A 17,066-nucleotide genomic window follows, 5' to 3' on the forward strand; every position below is an offset into this window, starting at 1 on the left:
TGGTTTAGTTTACAGTTCTTCTGAGCACTACTCTGTAGAACTGAATACAGGCAATCTCCATGTTCATAGCTTGCTTCTTCTTTTACCATACCTACAGTAGGTAAGACAACTGGTAATATTCATTCATCTACTGGGGTCAACATGTGTATAGGAACACTATATATATATGGAAGACATCCACTTCAGCCATCTAATCAGAACATAGCAAGTTTCTGATATATAAGGCAAGAGATCATGTGTTGCTATTTCAGTAGATGGAGAATTACACACTCATCCACAGTTCATGTCACAAACCTGAACACAGAATATGTCACTCACTCTCTCCTACAAACTTTTTTTTTTTCCCCCCCACAGATAGGCAGTTTTAGAGGCTTATGCCTGTTTTCATGTGTTGCAGCCAGGCATGTATTGTGCTAATGGTTTAAACTACAATTAAATGAAAATACTTCCTGCATCTTGAATACTTAACAAGAGCTTGAAAGGGTGACCTCTTACATATTCAGAACCCCCCTCCCCCCCCCCCAAATTTAAAACATTTCAGGTAAGCCACTTAAAAGCCAACTTTTCAGAAAAGCATCAGCACCCAATTAGTAATCTTCCAGTTTGTTCACCTACCCTCACAGTAGAATTAGGTCTGTTGTGGAACCCAGAATATGAAAGTATACCACCTACCAAGCAAGGAACAATTTCTTGTCTGGTCTTTGGAAAAAGCTTCAACATTGCTTGTTAGTTAAGAGGAATGAAACAAATGAATTGTCTACCATCTCTTGCAGAGTCAACCTCCACCCCCAAGTTACCAACAAGCTTTTATTTGCAGCCTGATTTACACCAATAATGACCATATTACAGTATTAGTTTTGTTGTTGTTGTTGTTGTTTTTTTTTTAAAGGAAGGAGGAGGTCTAGATCAAATTAACAAACAGCATATAAAATCAGTAACAGGAGCAAGTTACAACAAGTAACAAGAATCAAGAAACCATTCTAGAGTGTTTGTACGCAAGTCACTTTTATGTAACTTTTTTTTCGGCACAGACGAAAACACCCAACAATGCTTTACATTTAAGCCATTCGTTTTCAATGTTGAAGTATGAAACACAGCACACGAGCTAATGAGAATACACCGATGACGTGAATAATGTAACATTTCCAGTACATATGAATCTTTTTTCATGCAGCTCATACACTGGCATTAGCTTTCAGTTAGAATCTAGTTTAGCCTGAACAGCAGTACTGAGACTATAAGCTACTGCTGAAAAAGAAGTCTTACTATTACAGAGGATGACAATTTCTTTTCAAAGTAAGGTATGGTCTCTAAGACCACAGACCACTTCTTAACAGTATACCACCACTACAAAGTACTTGTTGGTAAACATTTCTACTATGCAAGCGTAGCTGAGTAACGTGATTTTCTTAAGAACAAATACATAATGCTTTTATTTAACTACGTATTTATTAGCCCAGGAAAATATTGCTATTATACCTATTTGCTATACACAGGCAGACTTACTGCTAGAGTCTGCAGTCTGTAACTGAAGTTCAGTGATACTCTTATACCAAAAAAAATAAGTTATAAATGCCTAGGAAAGGGCATAAATGCTTTTTCTGCCTTAGCTTCTTATTAGGAACAGAACTGTTTAAATGAGAAAAGTTTGTCTACTGTTGAAATACTATAAACTGTATTAGCCATCACTAAGTACTTCTGTCAATGTGAAATTAGTTTGACATTCCAATGCCTGAGGATTACTCTCACATACATTGGCACATCAACACATATTTAGGACAAAAATGCATCAAAACCAAGAAAATATTCTGAAGAAAACATCATTTCTATGGAATTCTACACCTGTTAAAAGATGTGCTGCTGGGTGGAGTTCTGTAAGAACCTAGTATACATAAAAACAGATCATTCTCGAGATTTATCACTACATCATCTCAGTACATCAACACTTTCTTACTCTACTCCAGAAGGCTTGGATAATTATAAAACTGTTAATGTAAGAATACTGTAAAACTTCTGATGGTTTCTTTGTGAGGTAGAATTTGCAGCAATTTAGTCCTTTGCAATTTAGGTGACTAAAACCTACTTTCATATAACTGGCTATTTTTCATCAGAGAGGGAAAACACTGCATGTGAATACCCTGGATTATTTTTCTGCTGCACAATCTACTGATGCATGAATATTGAGACTCTTGGAAGATGTTCACTGCAAGACACAATAACTGATTTCCACCTATCTGAACATATTTTGTATCCAAGAGATTAGTAGCACTAGGCAATTCCCTGAATGGTAACACAACCCTCTAAAACAAATACTGCGTAACATCATGCTCAAAAGCCAAGTTCTATCAGCTGCTTTATGTTATCCTTCAATTTTCCAAGCATATCCACTGCTGCACTGCCATCTTCTAGTCTGAAAAAAAGGAAATTCAAGTTAATATACTCTCAGAAACTAAAAAACATAAAAAAAGCCAAACTAAGTTGTTTTTGCATATTCAACAAATACATTTGGATTATTTCCAAACTGTCCCAGGATCATAAAATACATCAGAAGCTAACCATAGTAATTAAAATGATCTGAAAACAATTGTTAATGATATGGAACAACAGTGTCTCTAGACTGAGTACCAAGTAATGCCCTCCTCTCCAATCCTGTCTACCTGAAAAACCCACTGTTTTTTGACCACTCAACAATCTTTTCAGTAACCGGTACACACAAAGGTACCGATTATAAATAATGTGCTACAAATTAAATAAAACGTAGGATAAAAAAGCAATCAGCTTTCTGAACTAGTACAATTAGTATTTTTTTTAGAAAGTTACTATTACCTTTCCTGCCAGGCAGTCACTTCAGTTCTATTTACCGCTCCCTAAACTAAGATTATCATAATTCCTGTTAAAAACTTGGAAATGTTTATAAGCTGCAGAGTAGGCTGAGAAAGCGTGTTATTATTTTACTATGTTTATTAATTACAGTATGGCCCACACTAAGCACTAGCAAGTGAAAAAACACATCAAGTAAAGTAAGTAGCCCTTAATTTTTAGAGAGCTTTTTTCATTTGCCTAGAGCAAATCATGGGGGAAATTTTCTACTTCCCAACTAATACAAAGAATTTAAGCTAACGTGGCATATATGTATTATGAAGTTGAAAACATTCTGACACAATCTATATGATGATTTGGCAAAACCTTTTAAAATCACTTAGGATGCTGCATATTAAAGACAGTCTGTTATCTCTGTTAGAGAATTCATGACCTGGACCAGCCTCAAACTTTAAGTTTGATAATGGACTCCTAATTTTTTGTAGGTGGGGAAGGGTGGGAAAAGAACTTAATTTAAGACGTATTTCCCTAATCCACTTTGGTACCGTATTACTGATACCAGTAATTCAATGAAAGAAAGGGTTGTTTTTCTTCATCCTTAAAAAGACAGTGGTAATTCAAGCTTTGTCCCCTTTCCAACAGGATATGTGATTTTAATATTTTAACAGTCACACTCAAGAGTGCCACAAAGACAAAGAAAGTAGCATTTTTTGTTCATTGAGATTTTATCAGTAACAGCAAAATATTAAGTTGGCCAGGTTAACAGCTTTTATTTAACTATGTGCATTTTCCAACTCTGAATAGAAAATACACTTGATGCTTCTGTTTTTATCTGAATTAAAATCCAGTACTCTGAAATGAAAGAAGAATTTGTCAAGAGCATCATGTACAAAATATTACTGTAATGTTCTGACAAAAACATTCTATATAGAATCTTAGAAAAAAACTAAGCAGACTGAGATTATAATACCACACAGTATGCAACAAAACCTATCCATTCAAGATGGATCTTCCCTAAAATCAATGATAACGCATTAAATGAACAACACTATCAAGTACAGCTTTTTCTTCTCACCATTTCAAAGCTGGTTCTCAAAAGCAGTACTTGAAAGTAGCATCAAAATATGTTCTTATATTTATAGCATACTTTGAATACTAATAAAAAAATAATTATTGCAAAACTTCCCTAAGTATACACGCTTCTTACATCAGTACTGCCCTTGAAAAAAGGACTTGCACATATCCATCACTCTATGCTAGTTTTTAACAGGCATTACACACTTTTTTTTAAAAATAATGTTTGTTTAGTGGACAAGTTCGCCAGGGCACTATATTAGTGGGGCAGCCACTACTGCTTTCTTTTTTCCTTCTAAGTATCAGAGAAACAGAACAGTGACACTTTCACATGAGGTCTGAACAGTTATTCCAACACTGACTTGTCCCTCCACTCACAGAGAAAATTAACTTTTAATGTGGTAGGCTTTGAAATCGTGAAGAACAGCTGAGCTAAGAAGTTTAATGCAATCTTTGACATGAGTGTAAGCCTGGAATTTAATCCAAGGACACTCGCAGATTAACTCATTGTTGAAGACTACACTTACTGTAACTATTAAGTTCTACATTCTGCATATTTAACAAGACCGATTAAAAGTCTGTACCAACATCTAGTACTTGGACTTTTTGGTCTTATTTAGTGAAGATTGCTAGATTAAACAAACTCTGCATCTTTATTTATGATGGACTTATATTTTATTATCTGCTGTTCTTAAAATTGCTGGTAAGATTGTCATTCTTAACTTGGCAATTAAAAAGCCCAGCAAGACCACCTCCTCCGAAATATGCTATCAGCAGATCATAAAGGATTGGTTAGCCACCAAGAGCATACAACCAAATCTATAAATACAGAATCACAAGAAATCTTCCATCCAGCTACTTCATTAGTACAATAATTACCTGTTCTATTAGTACAGGCAACACTCATGTCTGCCATCCACAGACGAACCAGCGTTACTTCATTGGCATCTTCCAGAAATTATCACCCTGCAATCAAAGTAAGATAGAACAAACTGAGAAGAGTACATTAAAAAATGCAAGTCAACCTACAGTGCTTCCCCCCATTTCAAGTCACAAGCTTGGGTTTGCAGATTAGTCTCTTGCAAGTTTTACTACTTCTCTTCTAAGTGGTGGAAGATTCACTGGCTTGGAATGGACTGGAATGACTTAGTGATAGGTTGCATGGCTTATGGATTCTCATTCCTTTTCAATGGTGCACTGCCATGTTAAATCCATAAGTTGAACGACAAAATTTACTGAGGACTAAACAGTAGCACAATGCTTTTGTTTTGTTTTTAGTTGGAGGTCTTCATGTCTATTACATTCAAGAGCATCTTTTGAACTTCGTGGCTTTACCTGAGTCATAACTTGCCACAGGTTCTGCCACATGTGCTAGATATCCCTGTAACGTAGTGTCAAACTAGTCAGGCATCCAACTAAACGTCAAGTTTGCAATGGCTTGCTTCAAACTCCCAATAGCCGAGATGGTATTTGTCAATCTAAACCAATTCCTGATTTCACAAAGCTTTTATTTTTATAATAATAGTATATGCAGCCTGTTTAAGCATCTTCACTGAAAGATACTGGGCACAAAATATCCCCTCCCAACCCTACTTCACAGTATTTTGTCTAACAGCGAGCTGCATTCTCACGTCTTTAGTTTCAAAATCAGTGCCATAAATGCTTTTATCCAAGAAGAAATGTTGAATTTGGAGAACTTCTAATGCATTGAAGCTTTTCGTTTCCTTTTTTTTTTTAATCTAGACAGCACTTCCATTGCCATGACGTGCAGCTTGTCTTACTGTACTAGAGGAAGACAACTTGATTCAATTTTGACTTAGACTGAAAAACTAGTTTGCTTTGCTTACCATCTTTGCTGTTTCACAGGCATTTGATGCTTTAAATCAGCTGTGGAATGCTGAAAGTTTCACTTGTTTTTATGAAGCCATAAGCCTTTGAGAAGTGGAGAGAAAGACTTCCTTGCTTATCTTATTTTCTCCTTTGGAATCAAAGATGTTCCTTTAAAAGTGAAACACTACAGAGTTGCAAAAATTTGAAACAGTATGAGTAAGCATCGTTTTGCAGCTTCTTTGATGGAATTGGTCAAACTTTTTATTTTTTACTTTTTTTTTTTTTAATACAGTATTCTGTAGCTGACTTACAAGTACATGGTTCATTTGAAGGGGACATCTTTTTAAATTCCCCATGAAACAGTAGGAAGGCAAAAAAAAAATAGTATTATCCACTTGCTTTTTCATTCAGGTTAATTGAATGATATCCTCTATTTTCTTTACACAAGGATCTGAAGGCATTTTGAACTGGGAACACTGACTTCAAATTCTAGACAAAACTGAACTTTGTGTGGAATATCCCCACCACCCTCCACATCACAATCAATACTTTAAGAATGAGATGCTGAATATGTAGAACAATCCAGCTCCATCCTAGATGGTTAGATGTTGTGTGGAAGATCATAAGAACTGCTTATTCCATTCATGAGGAAAGTCAGATGGGAAGTGTGGCATTTCAGGGAAACTTTACTTTGAAAATTACAACACTAGTACACAGCTCAACTTTTATACATTTAACATCTGCCTTTTGAAAGAAATGTTAACAATTTTGAAATGAAATTAAACATTGGTTTAACTTTTCTTCACAAAAGCATAAAAGTCATGGAGGGGAAAACTTAACAGGCAACAATAAAAAAAAGGTAAAAACAACTTTTCCTTTTAGTAGTCCTCTGGTAGTAAAGATAGAACAACTTCCACTTTTTTTTTTTGTTTGCGAAATTATTTTTCTTGGTCCAAAAAATTTAAGAGTGTTTTTAGTATCTGCTTCTGCCTCCACCTCTGTCAGATCTGCTTCCGCCACGGCCACCACCTCTGGGTGCTCCGCGGCTTGAACTACTGTATGAATCACGAGGCGGTGGATAGCCCCTTTCCATGGATGGGGGAAGACCCCTGTCTTGTCTTCCAACACGATCACGGCCACTTGAGTAGACATCACTTCTGCTGCTTGAGTAACTTTCTCGGCTTCCATATCCATCACGTGTGCTGCCGTAATCATCATATCGACTGCTTCCACCATAAGATGGCGGGGGCCCTCGTGCAGGTGGAGCACTACGTGAGTTACCTGCAGGGTCAATGGTCAGGTAATATGGCAACACCATAAGTTATATATAACAATTTCAATCTGAATTTACAGAACTGCTGTATTAAATGTTTACTGTTACTCTTTTGTATGTATCGAGATGCTCTTTATACAATCTGCCATGTTAAGGGTACTTAAAGTGGGAATTGAGTATCAGGCAGTGAGTGGATTTAAAGACTTTGAAGGAATGCAGACGGTGTTTATTCAGGCAGGCTCTTTACTGGGTATTCCAGAACAGCTTGTTACTTTAGAGAAGAAACTCAGACATTTTCCAGAGATAGTTGCAATTCTGAACTGTAGACTTTGCTTCTTTAGTTTATAGCTTATTTAACAAGACGATCAAATGATAACCAACAACTGCACTTTCACTGTAGGGGAAAAAAGCGTGCCACTTCCCCCTAAAACACGAGCAACCTAGTAAAGTCAGATTTTAATGACACCTGTAAAAATTACTATGTGAACCTCAAAATGAATTCTTACCATAACTCTCATATGAATCTCTGTAGGATCCTCCACTTGGATGATCTGAGTAGTCTCTGTCACGCCCGCCACCGTATCCGTCACGATCACTGTAAGAGGAAAGACTACTGAGACTTAGTATAAATCAGCTGGACCACAGCAAAAATAAAAGGACATGGACAAAAATCCAGTAGTAGATACCTATAGCCCCTCGAGGGGTATTCATCACGTGAACTGGAATGACCATAATCACGATATGCATAGTCCCGTGGAGGTGGCGCATAGTCTCTTGTATCCCTGGAACTGGGATAATCTCTACTCGAGTAACTACAAAGAACAAGAATGGAGTTGTTAACTACATGTCACATTTCGAAACAATCGGGTATCAAAACTCTTCTCAGAAGAATTTAAAATTAAGCCAAGCTAAATTAGTAAGAAAATTTACCCGTCTTTAGTGCTGTAGCCATCATCTCTTGGAGACATGTAGACATCTCTTCGTGATGGCATCGGTTCTCTGCGTGGAGGACCACCATAACTGTCTCTCCCACGTGACACAGGAGCTTAAGAGAAGCAACCCAAATTTTAGAATTTAACCAGTGCTTAACACACAGAACACTCCTCAAGGCAGTATTAGCCAAGTATTAGTAAACTGTTTACAGTGATTTAGGAACACCATCTGCAGTTTACCTTTGCAATAATTTACATTTCTGCTTGTATAGTTTTAAAGCAGCACTAACAGGAACATCTTTAGAATCACACTAAATTATACCAACAGCTACAAAGTGGTGTAAATAAGAGAACTGACAGATTAGTAAAGAGAATGCACTAGTCCACAACAGATTTAACTTAAAAAAATCAAGGATTTGCATTAGTTTCTGAAGACTAACATACTGCAAGATGGCTGACTAAGCAATAACGTAGTTTATCAAGTTCTTACCTCGTCCTCCCATACTACTGCTACGCACTGGTCCTGAAGGTGCAGATCTTTTAGGTGGAGGGCCTCCACTTCGTGGAGGTGGACCTCTCTTCATGGGAAGTGGTCCTCGAGAAGACCCTAGAAGGGTAAGCCACACACCTCATTACTTCTGTAGTACTCATCTATACGCCCTTAAAAGCCTGAACTGCAATAACTGCTGTTACCACTACCATGTCATCAACAGCAAACCTCTAATACTAGGCACCTCAAAACCCCTTTTTCTTGTGTTTTGGCCACTACTAGATGCTACTGGCAGAATTGAGAGCATGCCAAATTAACTCTTTCACAGCTTAAATTCCTTTTAAGAATTGTCTTACAGAAGTGAACTGAAAGCCACAGGGTGTGATGCAAGGGAGAAAGAAAACTGGTATCTGTCATCACAGCTTAAATGCTGAACAAGTTACTGTCCTCAGAAGACAAAAAGCCACCTGGGAAGATGTGCTAGAGAAGATCCTACATAAAGAGGGAACAGAGGTACTGTAGGACCTACTACACAGACTCTCCAAGAATGGAGTTCTCACTATTTCCATCTTTTCCCCCCGTTACACCTCAGGGGCTGCTTTATTTTTAAATGACTATTTTGATACTGAAAAGTCTCTAAATAAAGATACATCTAAGTTAAAGAATATCCAGTATCAAGTAGCATATTACCCCCCCACTTCAGAAAACTTCAACTTAAAACACTATAACAAGTAACATTTAACTTCCCTAATTGCCATTGTGACCCAGAAGGATCAGTCATTTAAACACCTACAGTTCACTGAGTTTAGACCACTTTCTACATACAAACAGAAGGCAGTTCCCTGTCCCTGGTGGAAGAGAATCACTTTTTCAACTTGAATACCAGAAAGCTTCCTTTCTCACGTGCAGGGAGGGCAGGAGTTTTGTTTTTCTTTCATAGCCAAAAGTCAGGTAGAGTGTTAGATGTAGAAGGGAATCTTCATATTTGAAAGCCTTTTTCTTAAGGTGTACTTGCCCAATCAAAATTTGACTCAACTGCCGAGATCATTATTAAAATGATGAAATGTGAACAAGGAGTGCACTATTCAGCTCTTTGACTTTTCCAGTAGGATTACTGTCATCTTCCAATGGGATTGTCTTGTATGTTGTCCAAGTATATAATGAGATAGGTAAATACATACCCAAGTGACTCCCTCTTGAAGGTGGTCCTCTTGCGCCACTTCCGCCTCTTCCACCTCTAAGGCCCCTGGGAGGACCTCTGCTTCGTGGAGGGGGTGGCGGCCCACGCCTACCACCACTTTCAAAGGAGGGCTTGGTTGCTTGTTCCACTTTAATTGCTTTCCCATCTAATGACTAAAGAAGAAGCTGCTTTACTTATTGCTCAGTCATGTTTGTATTTCTTAAATTAAGCCCCTCTTGCTTCACTATTATAGGGCTTCGATTTTATAAAGTTAGAGCAACTCTAGAACAGATTTCAGTCTTCAGTATTAGTCCCCATGTACTCAGCAGCATGTTGGGCCTATTTCTACAGTACTTCATTCTTGTTGTATTGATGAAAAATACATAGCAGCATCGAAAAGGATTTTCAGTCAAAACAAGTGTCCAATGACTACGGCAGCCCCATGTCATTTATACTGTAAATGAAATATGATTTATGAGTTCCAATTTACTTCCAATTGCCACGAACTTTTGTACCAAACTGACTGCACCAGTAGTTACAGGATTAAGCTGAAGGTATCTTAGCTTCAGTTGGGGTTTCTGGCAATGGGGAGGCCGTTTAAGTACATTTGCTTGATGTCCTGATTAAACGGTGATCGCTGAAGTATTTAGAAGTAATTTCAGCATCTACAAAGCAGACTGAGTATGGTAATTCACCCCTCTTTTCTACTGTTTCAAGCTGGGTTTTCAAAGAGGTGACTGCCACAAATTACTCTTACTTGCTTTTGCAGAGGGGACTTTTCTTTGAAGTGTATTTTCTGGAGCACAGACCTGCAGTAACAGGAACTCTGCAGCCAGCTTATTATACCTCAAATATGAGCAGGTAGTAAGAAATATTGAGTAACTTAAGTTTATCAAATTTCTGTATCGCCTTTCAGACACCTCACATTTGGTCAAGAGAACAGAGTCAAAATCACAAGCTCTGCTGAAGTTGGCTTACTGCACATCCATCCTGGCAAATATGTTTATTTGCCTTTTTGTTAAATATCTGACTCTGCTACAATACTTAATGAATTAGAAGGAAAGTGCTGTTAATTGCACTTCTTTACTGCAATAATGGTCAAAAACTGACTGCCAGCAGTATGTTACTCTTGACTGTTTTATTTTGGTAAATAATCACCAGCAATCTTCTTCACTGAGATCTCCCTTTCTGAAATCATCCACTCTAGTAGCTCATGTATTCTGCCACCAGAGTTGTACCTATTGTTTGAAAAACCTGTGTATATCCAAAGGTCTTGACATTGTGAAAAAAAATACTAGCAGAAACACACTGATCTTGTCTTTGACTTAATAGAAGTCTTTTAATTATATGAAGTTTCTCAAAAACACATCTGGCATGACAAGCTGAAACATTCCAGGAGAACGCATTAACACCACTAATCCCTGGAACTTAGTTTGTATCTCATAATTTTGCCATCACATCTCGTATCTCAGTCATCCTTCTCAAAACTGGAAAAAGTAGGCTTGAAGCCTTAAACTTTGCCATCACAACCGCTGCTGTCCTATTTCATGAGAAGTTCCCGACAGCTTGTTTGATTTTGGAAACCAAGTATCATCACTTTTCACTACCATGGGGTTTTGAGTATCTGGATGCCAAGTCAGTGTGTTTTTTTGATTCGCTTTTTTAAATGTAGGGAGCAGAGTTTCACCAATGATTTCTACTATTTCCTTATGTCTTGAACCCATGCATCTCACCAAGACAAAACACAGATTTCTTTTCAAACTGCTTTCCAGCAGTCCTGAAATCCAAAAAGTTTTTTAACCCAGAAGGCATTTGTGAAAGTTTGTCCTATTTTAAAGGGAGGGAACATTTTCATGTTATCAGTTTTCAGGTCAAGTAGAGAGAGGTCTGATCTTAATGAACAGATAAAACTCAGACAAGCCATCTCAGAATAAGGAATTGTTTTTCCGATGGGCCCAAAGAAAAAAAACACTGTCAAAATGAACTGATTAGTTGGTGTTTATAATCTTGAATCAGTGTTACAGCAGCATTTGTAGTATGGTGCGGGCACCATTGAGTGGCATCACCTTAGTACTAGAATGTGGGGAAGTCTACTGAACAATCATCTAAGGCTAAATCATAATTAAAAACTCCCACATGTGAAATGAACAACCTGTACTATTTTGTACTGTGCCAGGGAACCTCAAGCAAACAATTAGAGAACTGTCCTGCAAATTGCTCATTTTCTGACAAAGAAGTTAGATGTAGTGTATTTTGAAAACTTCAATGGCCATAATTTAAGAGCTCCAAAGAAACTTGCATGAAACAGCAGCCTAGCATCACATAGGGTTTTCCTCTCAAATGGAAGATTTCATTATTGATGCTGCAGTGACTCCACCATGTTCTTTGACATCACATCACGAAGGCTTCCTTTTGCCAAATACATTCAAGAACTGAAGATAATTTCCTATCAGGCTGAGCTTCTGCTTATTTTATCAATTCTTCACCAGAAGAATGGGAAATAAGTTTCTGATGATTAGAGGAAGACAATCTTCTCTAGTGCTGAGTACAGTTTAGACAGTCATTTGGGTTGTCGTATTTGCTTCCAATATCTCAACACACTCCAGCTGGCTTGGCAGCTCTTCAATTGGAAGAATGGAATGCTTCAAATGGAATTTTATCTCTGGCTTGTCCCGTATGTTTCTCTAAGGTCATGTTCTCTTTAATTATAGATTTTTTTTCCCCTTAGGGCTTAAGACCAGAAGATCACAACAGCCTGCTTCACAGAATGTTCAATACATGCTTGGAGTATTCGCACTTGTATTTAGATATGCAGGTCCATTTCATGACATCAGGATATTGACTTTACTGCCATGCAATTAAGGTTTTTCTGAAGAATTCACTCTAAGATTTTTACTAACATTTTTTACTAACATTTTTACTGTGCTGCTCAGGCTAAGATTGATCCAATTCTGCAGAGAAAATAATTTTAATTGAAAAAATTGCCCTTCCCCCAAAACTGTTCTCTTCTGACCTTCAGGACTAAAATTTTCAACGAACAGGCATAAACTAGTCTCTGCTTGCTTCATTTTAAAACAAATTCTTTAATCCTTTTCTTCCCTTCCCCCCTCCCAACACAGCAACTGCAGATACACTCTTGCAGAAGTCATTGAAGTCAGCCTCTTCTACTGGCTGCAAGTTTAATTTTTCTTTGGAATGACAGAATGAGCTACACACAGGCCACACAGAACCTTCTCCCCTGCCTAGACTGTAACTTATTCCTTACAGATTGCTTGAACTATTTATTGTCTGCACAGTACTTCTGCTGCTGTGTCTTTTGAAGTGCCTGGAATTTTCATTAGAACTCCAACCCATCACTTCCAAATGTGAAGAGAAGCTTCCGTTTCAGACAGATTAGAACGATCTCTTCCCACAGCATTCCTCAAGCATCACTCCTCTTTAGATCTAGAGTACAGAGTCTTTTTGAAGTACAATCATCACTTATTGTCCAGAAGGCTTTCTCAAGACGAGGACGAGAGGCTACCTCCCAATAATCTTCCACATCTTCCATATCCATGATTAAACCATGCTAGACCACTACAGAATTGGAATAATATATAGTAATACCTACAAGGTTTATGTTAAATGGTCATTCTTGGTCAAATCCTGAGTGAGAAAGTTCTTCTCATACTTTGGTGTTCAAATTTCAAAGCTGATGGAGGCATGTTTAGGCTTGCAGCTCTGAAGACAGAATCCATTATAACGATGACCCACAAGGCAATACCTTCTAGCAGTTCTTGAGTGATGCATGTGGTGCAGTCCGAAACAGACATCTCAGACAAGCATTAAATCTCATTTAGCTACTTTACTGAGCATTATTTGCATGAATGTTTCCAATGTGATCAAAAAGATTAGTACTAAAGATCTAGATCAGTCAGTGTTTTATTTTCAGAGGCATTAAATGAAAATGGTGCACTCCACAAACAATTCCTAAGACAGTGACTAAACTCCTTTCAGTCTGACAGTTAGTTTTTGGTGCTTCGAGTTACCATATGTGAGGGTTCAGTGGAATGATTAATTCAGAGGAAATCAGGGTTTCAAAACTGCAGGTAAACAGGTCTTCAGAACTGTAGCAAACTACACAATGGGAGGTACATTTAGTAACAGGCACACCTTTAAGGATGTTTAGACCAGCAACAGAAAGGACCTTATCTGACTTGTCACTCTCCACCTTGAGAAAAATGACTAACTTGTTTAAAGAGGAAGCAAGCCTCTGAAGAAAGCAACGCTAACCATCATGAGACTGTCCTCAAGCACACAGGAACTAAGAAGCACACACAGCAGACACAAACCAAGGAATAACTACATTTTACTATATGCATTCTCAGTGAACACTAGAAAAAGATTTTTTTATTGCTAGAAGCACAAATACTTATATGCATTACCTATGGACTGCAACAGGTATTTTTCTTTCAATTCAGTATCTTGCACCAACAGCTATTAAAAACCCAAGTATTATTCAATCATTGTTAAGTAGAGGCTTTAACCTTACAAGAAAGCACCACCAGAAGCACTGCTTACAGAAAGACCGATTCAGCATGACCTTAACACCTGACCTGTTCAGATTATGCATTAAAGACCAGAGACTGAAAATCAAGTTAACTGAGATGACAGCTTGCACTGTCTAAAAAGACAGTATCTCTTTGAAGATAGGCTGCTGTTGACTATTAAGTTACAGACTTGCATCTATGTTTTCAAACACATCCTGAAAAAGACACAGATCACAACAGCTTGTTGAAGGAATTTACATTATCCTGATGCTAATCTCAGAAGTTTTTGCTCCAAATTTTCAGGTTTTATTTTCTTTTAAAGCCATTAAATACATATTAGTTATTTAGTATTTTCTCTAGTAAGTCGTATAGTTCCACTGTAGGGTATAAACAAGCAATTCAATTGCTAGTTAACTGCAGAACTATTTCACAGTAACTGGAAAGATGCTCCACATACATGCCAAGCGGGTTGACGATGCAACTCACATATGTAAGGACACCTATAAATTAAGGGTGCATCAATGCACCACAGAGTAGGGAAGTCAAATTAAACCCATGTTAAGGGGAACATTCATAGTTTTCAGGTAAGTCACTTCCCCAAATTGTAATTTCTACAGCACTACACTCAAATACAATAAAAAAAAAAATAATTATAGAACATGAAATAGTGAAGAGCTGTCTACTAGAAAATCATTTATCACCAATTGAAAAAGAAAACTATGACTGACTGATGGTCAGGCTTCACTTTCTACTGTCATATCCAGGATAAGGAAAACATGATTCCAACTTCATGGAAGCTCAGAATTAATACATTTTGACAGATTTAAAGCTATGACTTGCCTCCAGGATCTTCTAGCAGATTGTCTTTCCCAGTGTTATTATTAGTTAATTTACTCCATAGATCAGTATTTCTGGTTAGTAGCAACAGCAAAGTGTGATTGATCTTAATTCCTACCTTTCCATTCATGTCTCTGGCAGCATCTTTTGCATCTGCTGGACTCTCAAACGTTACAAATGCAAACCCTCTGGACTTGTTGGTTTCACGATCTTTCATCAAGAGGACTGTGGAAATAAAGCTTTGTTATTCTTTTTCTGTAATTAGGATACAACACAGCCTTTATTTAACCTTCAAGCTCAGAACTTCTTAGAGGACGTGAAGGTATCATCATTTCAGATGATCAACACCAAAGAGTCATCACAGCTAAGGTTTTTTTTAAATCTTACAGTAGCAAGAGTGTTGTTTTTTTTTTTTTTATTGTTTTTACCTTCCACAATGCGTCCATATTTGCCAAATACAGCCTCAAGGGCTTTTTCATTTGTCTCTGTGTTCAGGCCCCCGATGAACAGTTTTCCGGGACGATCTGCTTCAACCATTTTGATGCTACGAATGACCTATTAAAAGCATACAGCTGTCATTAACAAAACATTCAACTAAATGAGACTTCCAGACAACCCCATGGAATATTCAACTTTCCTCAAACATTCAAGGAAGTTTTCCTTGAATGGGACGTCAAGTAAGCGATTTGATGTATAATGGACAAAAAAAGAGTAATAGGCTATTACTAAACAGTAGTAATAGGCTATTGAAAGAGTAATAGCAAATAGCTATTTCAAGTAGAGTAAGTCAACTTTGAGAGGTGAAGCAAAGCACTGATGAGACCACTTTTAACATCAAATAATATTGGTGAACATGGAAAAGCAGGTTTACTGCCTTTTTACCCTTGATAATAACCCTAGGGCTTGCTCTTAAGCCCTGCCATAGGTTTTCCAATAAATATACCTTTTACATCAAGATAAAACCAAAGTACTTAATTTAAAGCCAGGTGGGCCAATCCTCCAAATTAAGCACCACCGTTTACATTATTTTAAGAACATCGAGGCTACGTCAGTCAGCCTTGGCCAAGAGAACACAGCAGCCTGAATGGATGCCACTCCATCACTGCAACCCTGCACAAGGAGGCCACGGCTGAGGGGAGCGGGGAGAGAGCAGAACAAAGACAAAGCAAAGCAAAGCCTGGCAAAGCGCCTGGCGCCTGTGGCCGAGCGTTACCCGCTCGCCTACAGGCGGGAAAGCCCGCAGCGGGGCGCCGAGACAAAGCAGCCCCCTGAGGCGGGGGCTGCCAGGGGCCGGGCCGGGGCCGCCTCAGCCTCACGGGCGGCGGCACAAGCCGCGGGGGCCGCCCCCTCCGTGCCCCGCGGAGCCGGGGAGGGGAAAAGGAGGAGGAGGAGGAGGACAAGGAGGGGGGCGGCAGACCCTCGGCGCTCTCCACACACCTCCACAAAATGGCGGCCACCTCCGGCGGGGACTCGGCTCCCCGCCGGCCCCACACGACGACCGCCTGAGCGCTGACCCGAGCGCGCGGCCCGACCCCATATCCCCCATCCCTCCGCCCCGGCCTTCTCGTATCCTCCCCGGGGAGGCGGCGAGCCCGCGGCGGGACCCCGCGCGGAACCCCCCGCACCTAAAATGGCGGCCGCAGCGCGCCCCGCGCGCCTGGGACCCCCCCGCGGCCCGCTGCGACCGCGCTGCTCCCTCAGCTCGGCGCTGCGCGGGGCGGGCGGGCGGCCAGGCCCGGCTCCACCGCACCTCAGACCCGATGCGGCGGCCCCGGGGAAACCCCGGCTGCCTCACCTACGCACCGCGCCGCCGCCCTCCGCGGCCGGCCCCCAAGCGGCAGCGGCGGCAGGACCCCGTTATCCCCGCTGCCCGGAGCCCTCCGGAGCCGCCCGGCGCCACTCACCCCCGCTCCCGCCGTGCCGCAACTGCGCAATGAGGGCGAACAAAGGCGCTGCGGGCCTTTATAGCGCTGACGTCACCGGCCGGCCGGGGCCCCGGATGCACGCGGCGCCGGTGAGGAGGGGAGCGGGGGGGGGCCCGGGGTCTCCCTGCGGCCGCCTCAGGCTCCGCGCACCGGGGGCACCGCGCTCGGGGTGCGGT

The 17,066-nt window shown here is 39.8% G+C and overlaps 1 protein-coding gene across 3 annotated transcripts; it reads right to left on the minus strand.

Moving 5' to 3' along the window:
• Positions 1-793: 793 nt before the first annotated feature.
• On the minus strand, positions 794-16,902 carry RBMX (RNA binding motif protein X-linked). Of its 3 annotated transcripts, XR_014618793.1 has the most exons (10): positions 16,870-16,902; positions 15,394-15,520; positions 15,084-15,190; positions 9,601-9,772; positions 8,420-8,536; positions 7,928-8,042; positions 7,684-7,809; positions 7,504-7,592; positions 4,774-4,860; positions 794-2,410 (listed from the first exon to the last, which is right to left on the minus strand). XR_014618793.1 is itself a non-coding variant. In XM_084294023.1 (9 exons), exons 2-9 carry the CDS (start codon positions 15,500-15,502, stop codon positions 6,698-6,700), a joined length of 1,143 nt encoding a protein of 380 aa, XP_084150149.1. In that variant the 5' UTR covers positions 15,503-15,520; positions 16,870-16,902; the 3' UTR covers positions 5,960-6,697. The 3 variants fall into 3 exon arrangements, 2 of the variants coding, with proteins under 2 accessions (XP_084150149.1, XP_084150148.1); XM_084294023.1 differs by lacking the exons at positions 794-2,410; positions 4,774-4,860 and adding an exon at positions 5,960-7,005; XM_084294022.1 differs by lacking the exons at positions 794-2,410; positions 4,774-4,860 and adding an exon at positions 5,960-7,005 and having other exon boundaries at positions 7,504-7,607.
• Positions 16,903-17,066: the final 164 nt, after the last annotated feature.

The sequence above is a fragment of the Netta rufina genome (assembly GCF_964035555.1).
Source record: "Netta rufina genome assembly, chromosome: 12".
In the NCBI taxonomy this organism is placed as follows: Eukaryota; Metazoa; Chordata; class Aves; order Anseriformes; family Anatidae; genus Netta; species Netta rufina.

What these genes read in the sequence shown, in the direction of transcription:
- RBMX (XM_084294022.1), bottom strand. Translation starts at nt 15,502, where the DNA reads ATGGTTGAAGCAGATCGTCCCGGAAAACTGTTCATCGGGGGCCTGAAC. An exon ending in ATATGGACGCATTGTGGAAG is followed by an intron (nt 15,191 to 15,393) that starts GTAAAAACAATA and finishes TTATTTCCACAG; the next exon opens with TCCTCTTGATGAAAGATCGT. An exon ending in TACCCCTCGAGGGGCTATAG is followed by an intron (nt 7,608 to 7,683) that starts GTATCTACTACT and finishes AAGTCTCAGTAG; the next exon opens with TCTTTCCTCTTACAGTGATC.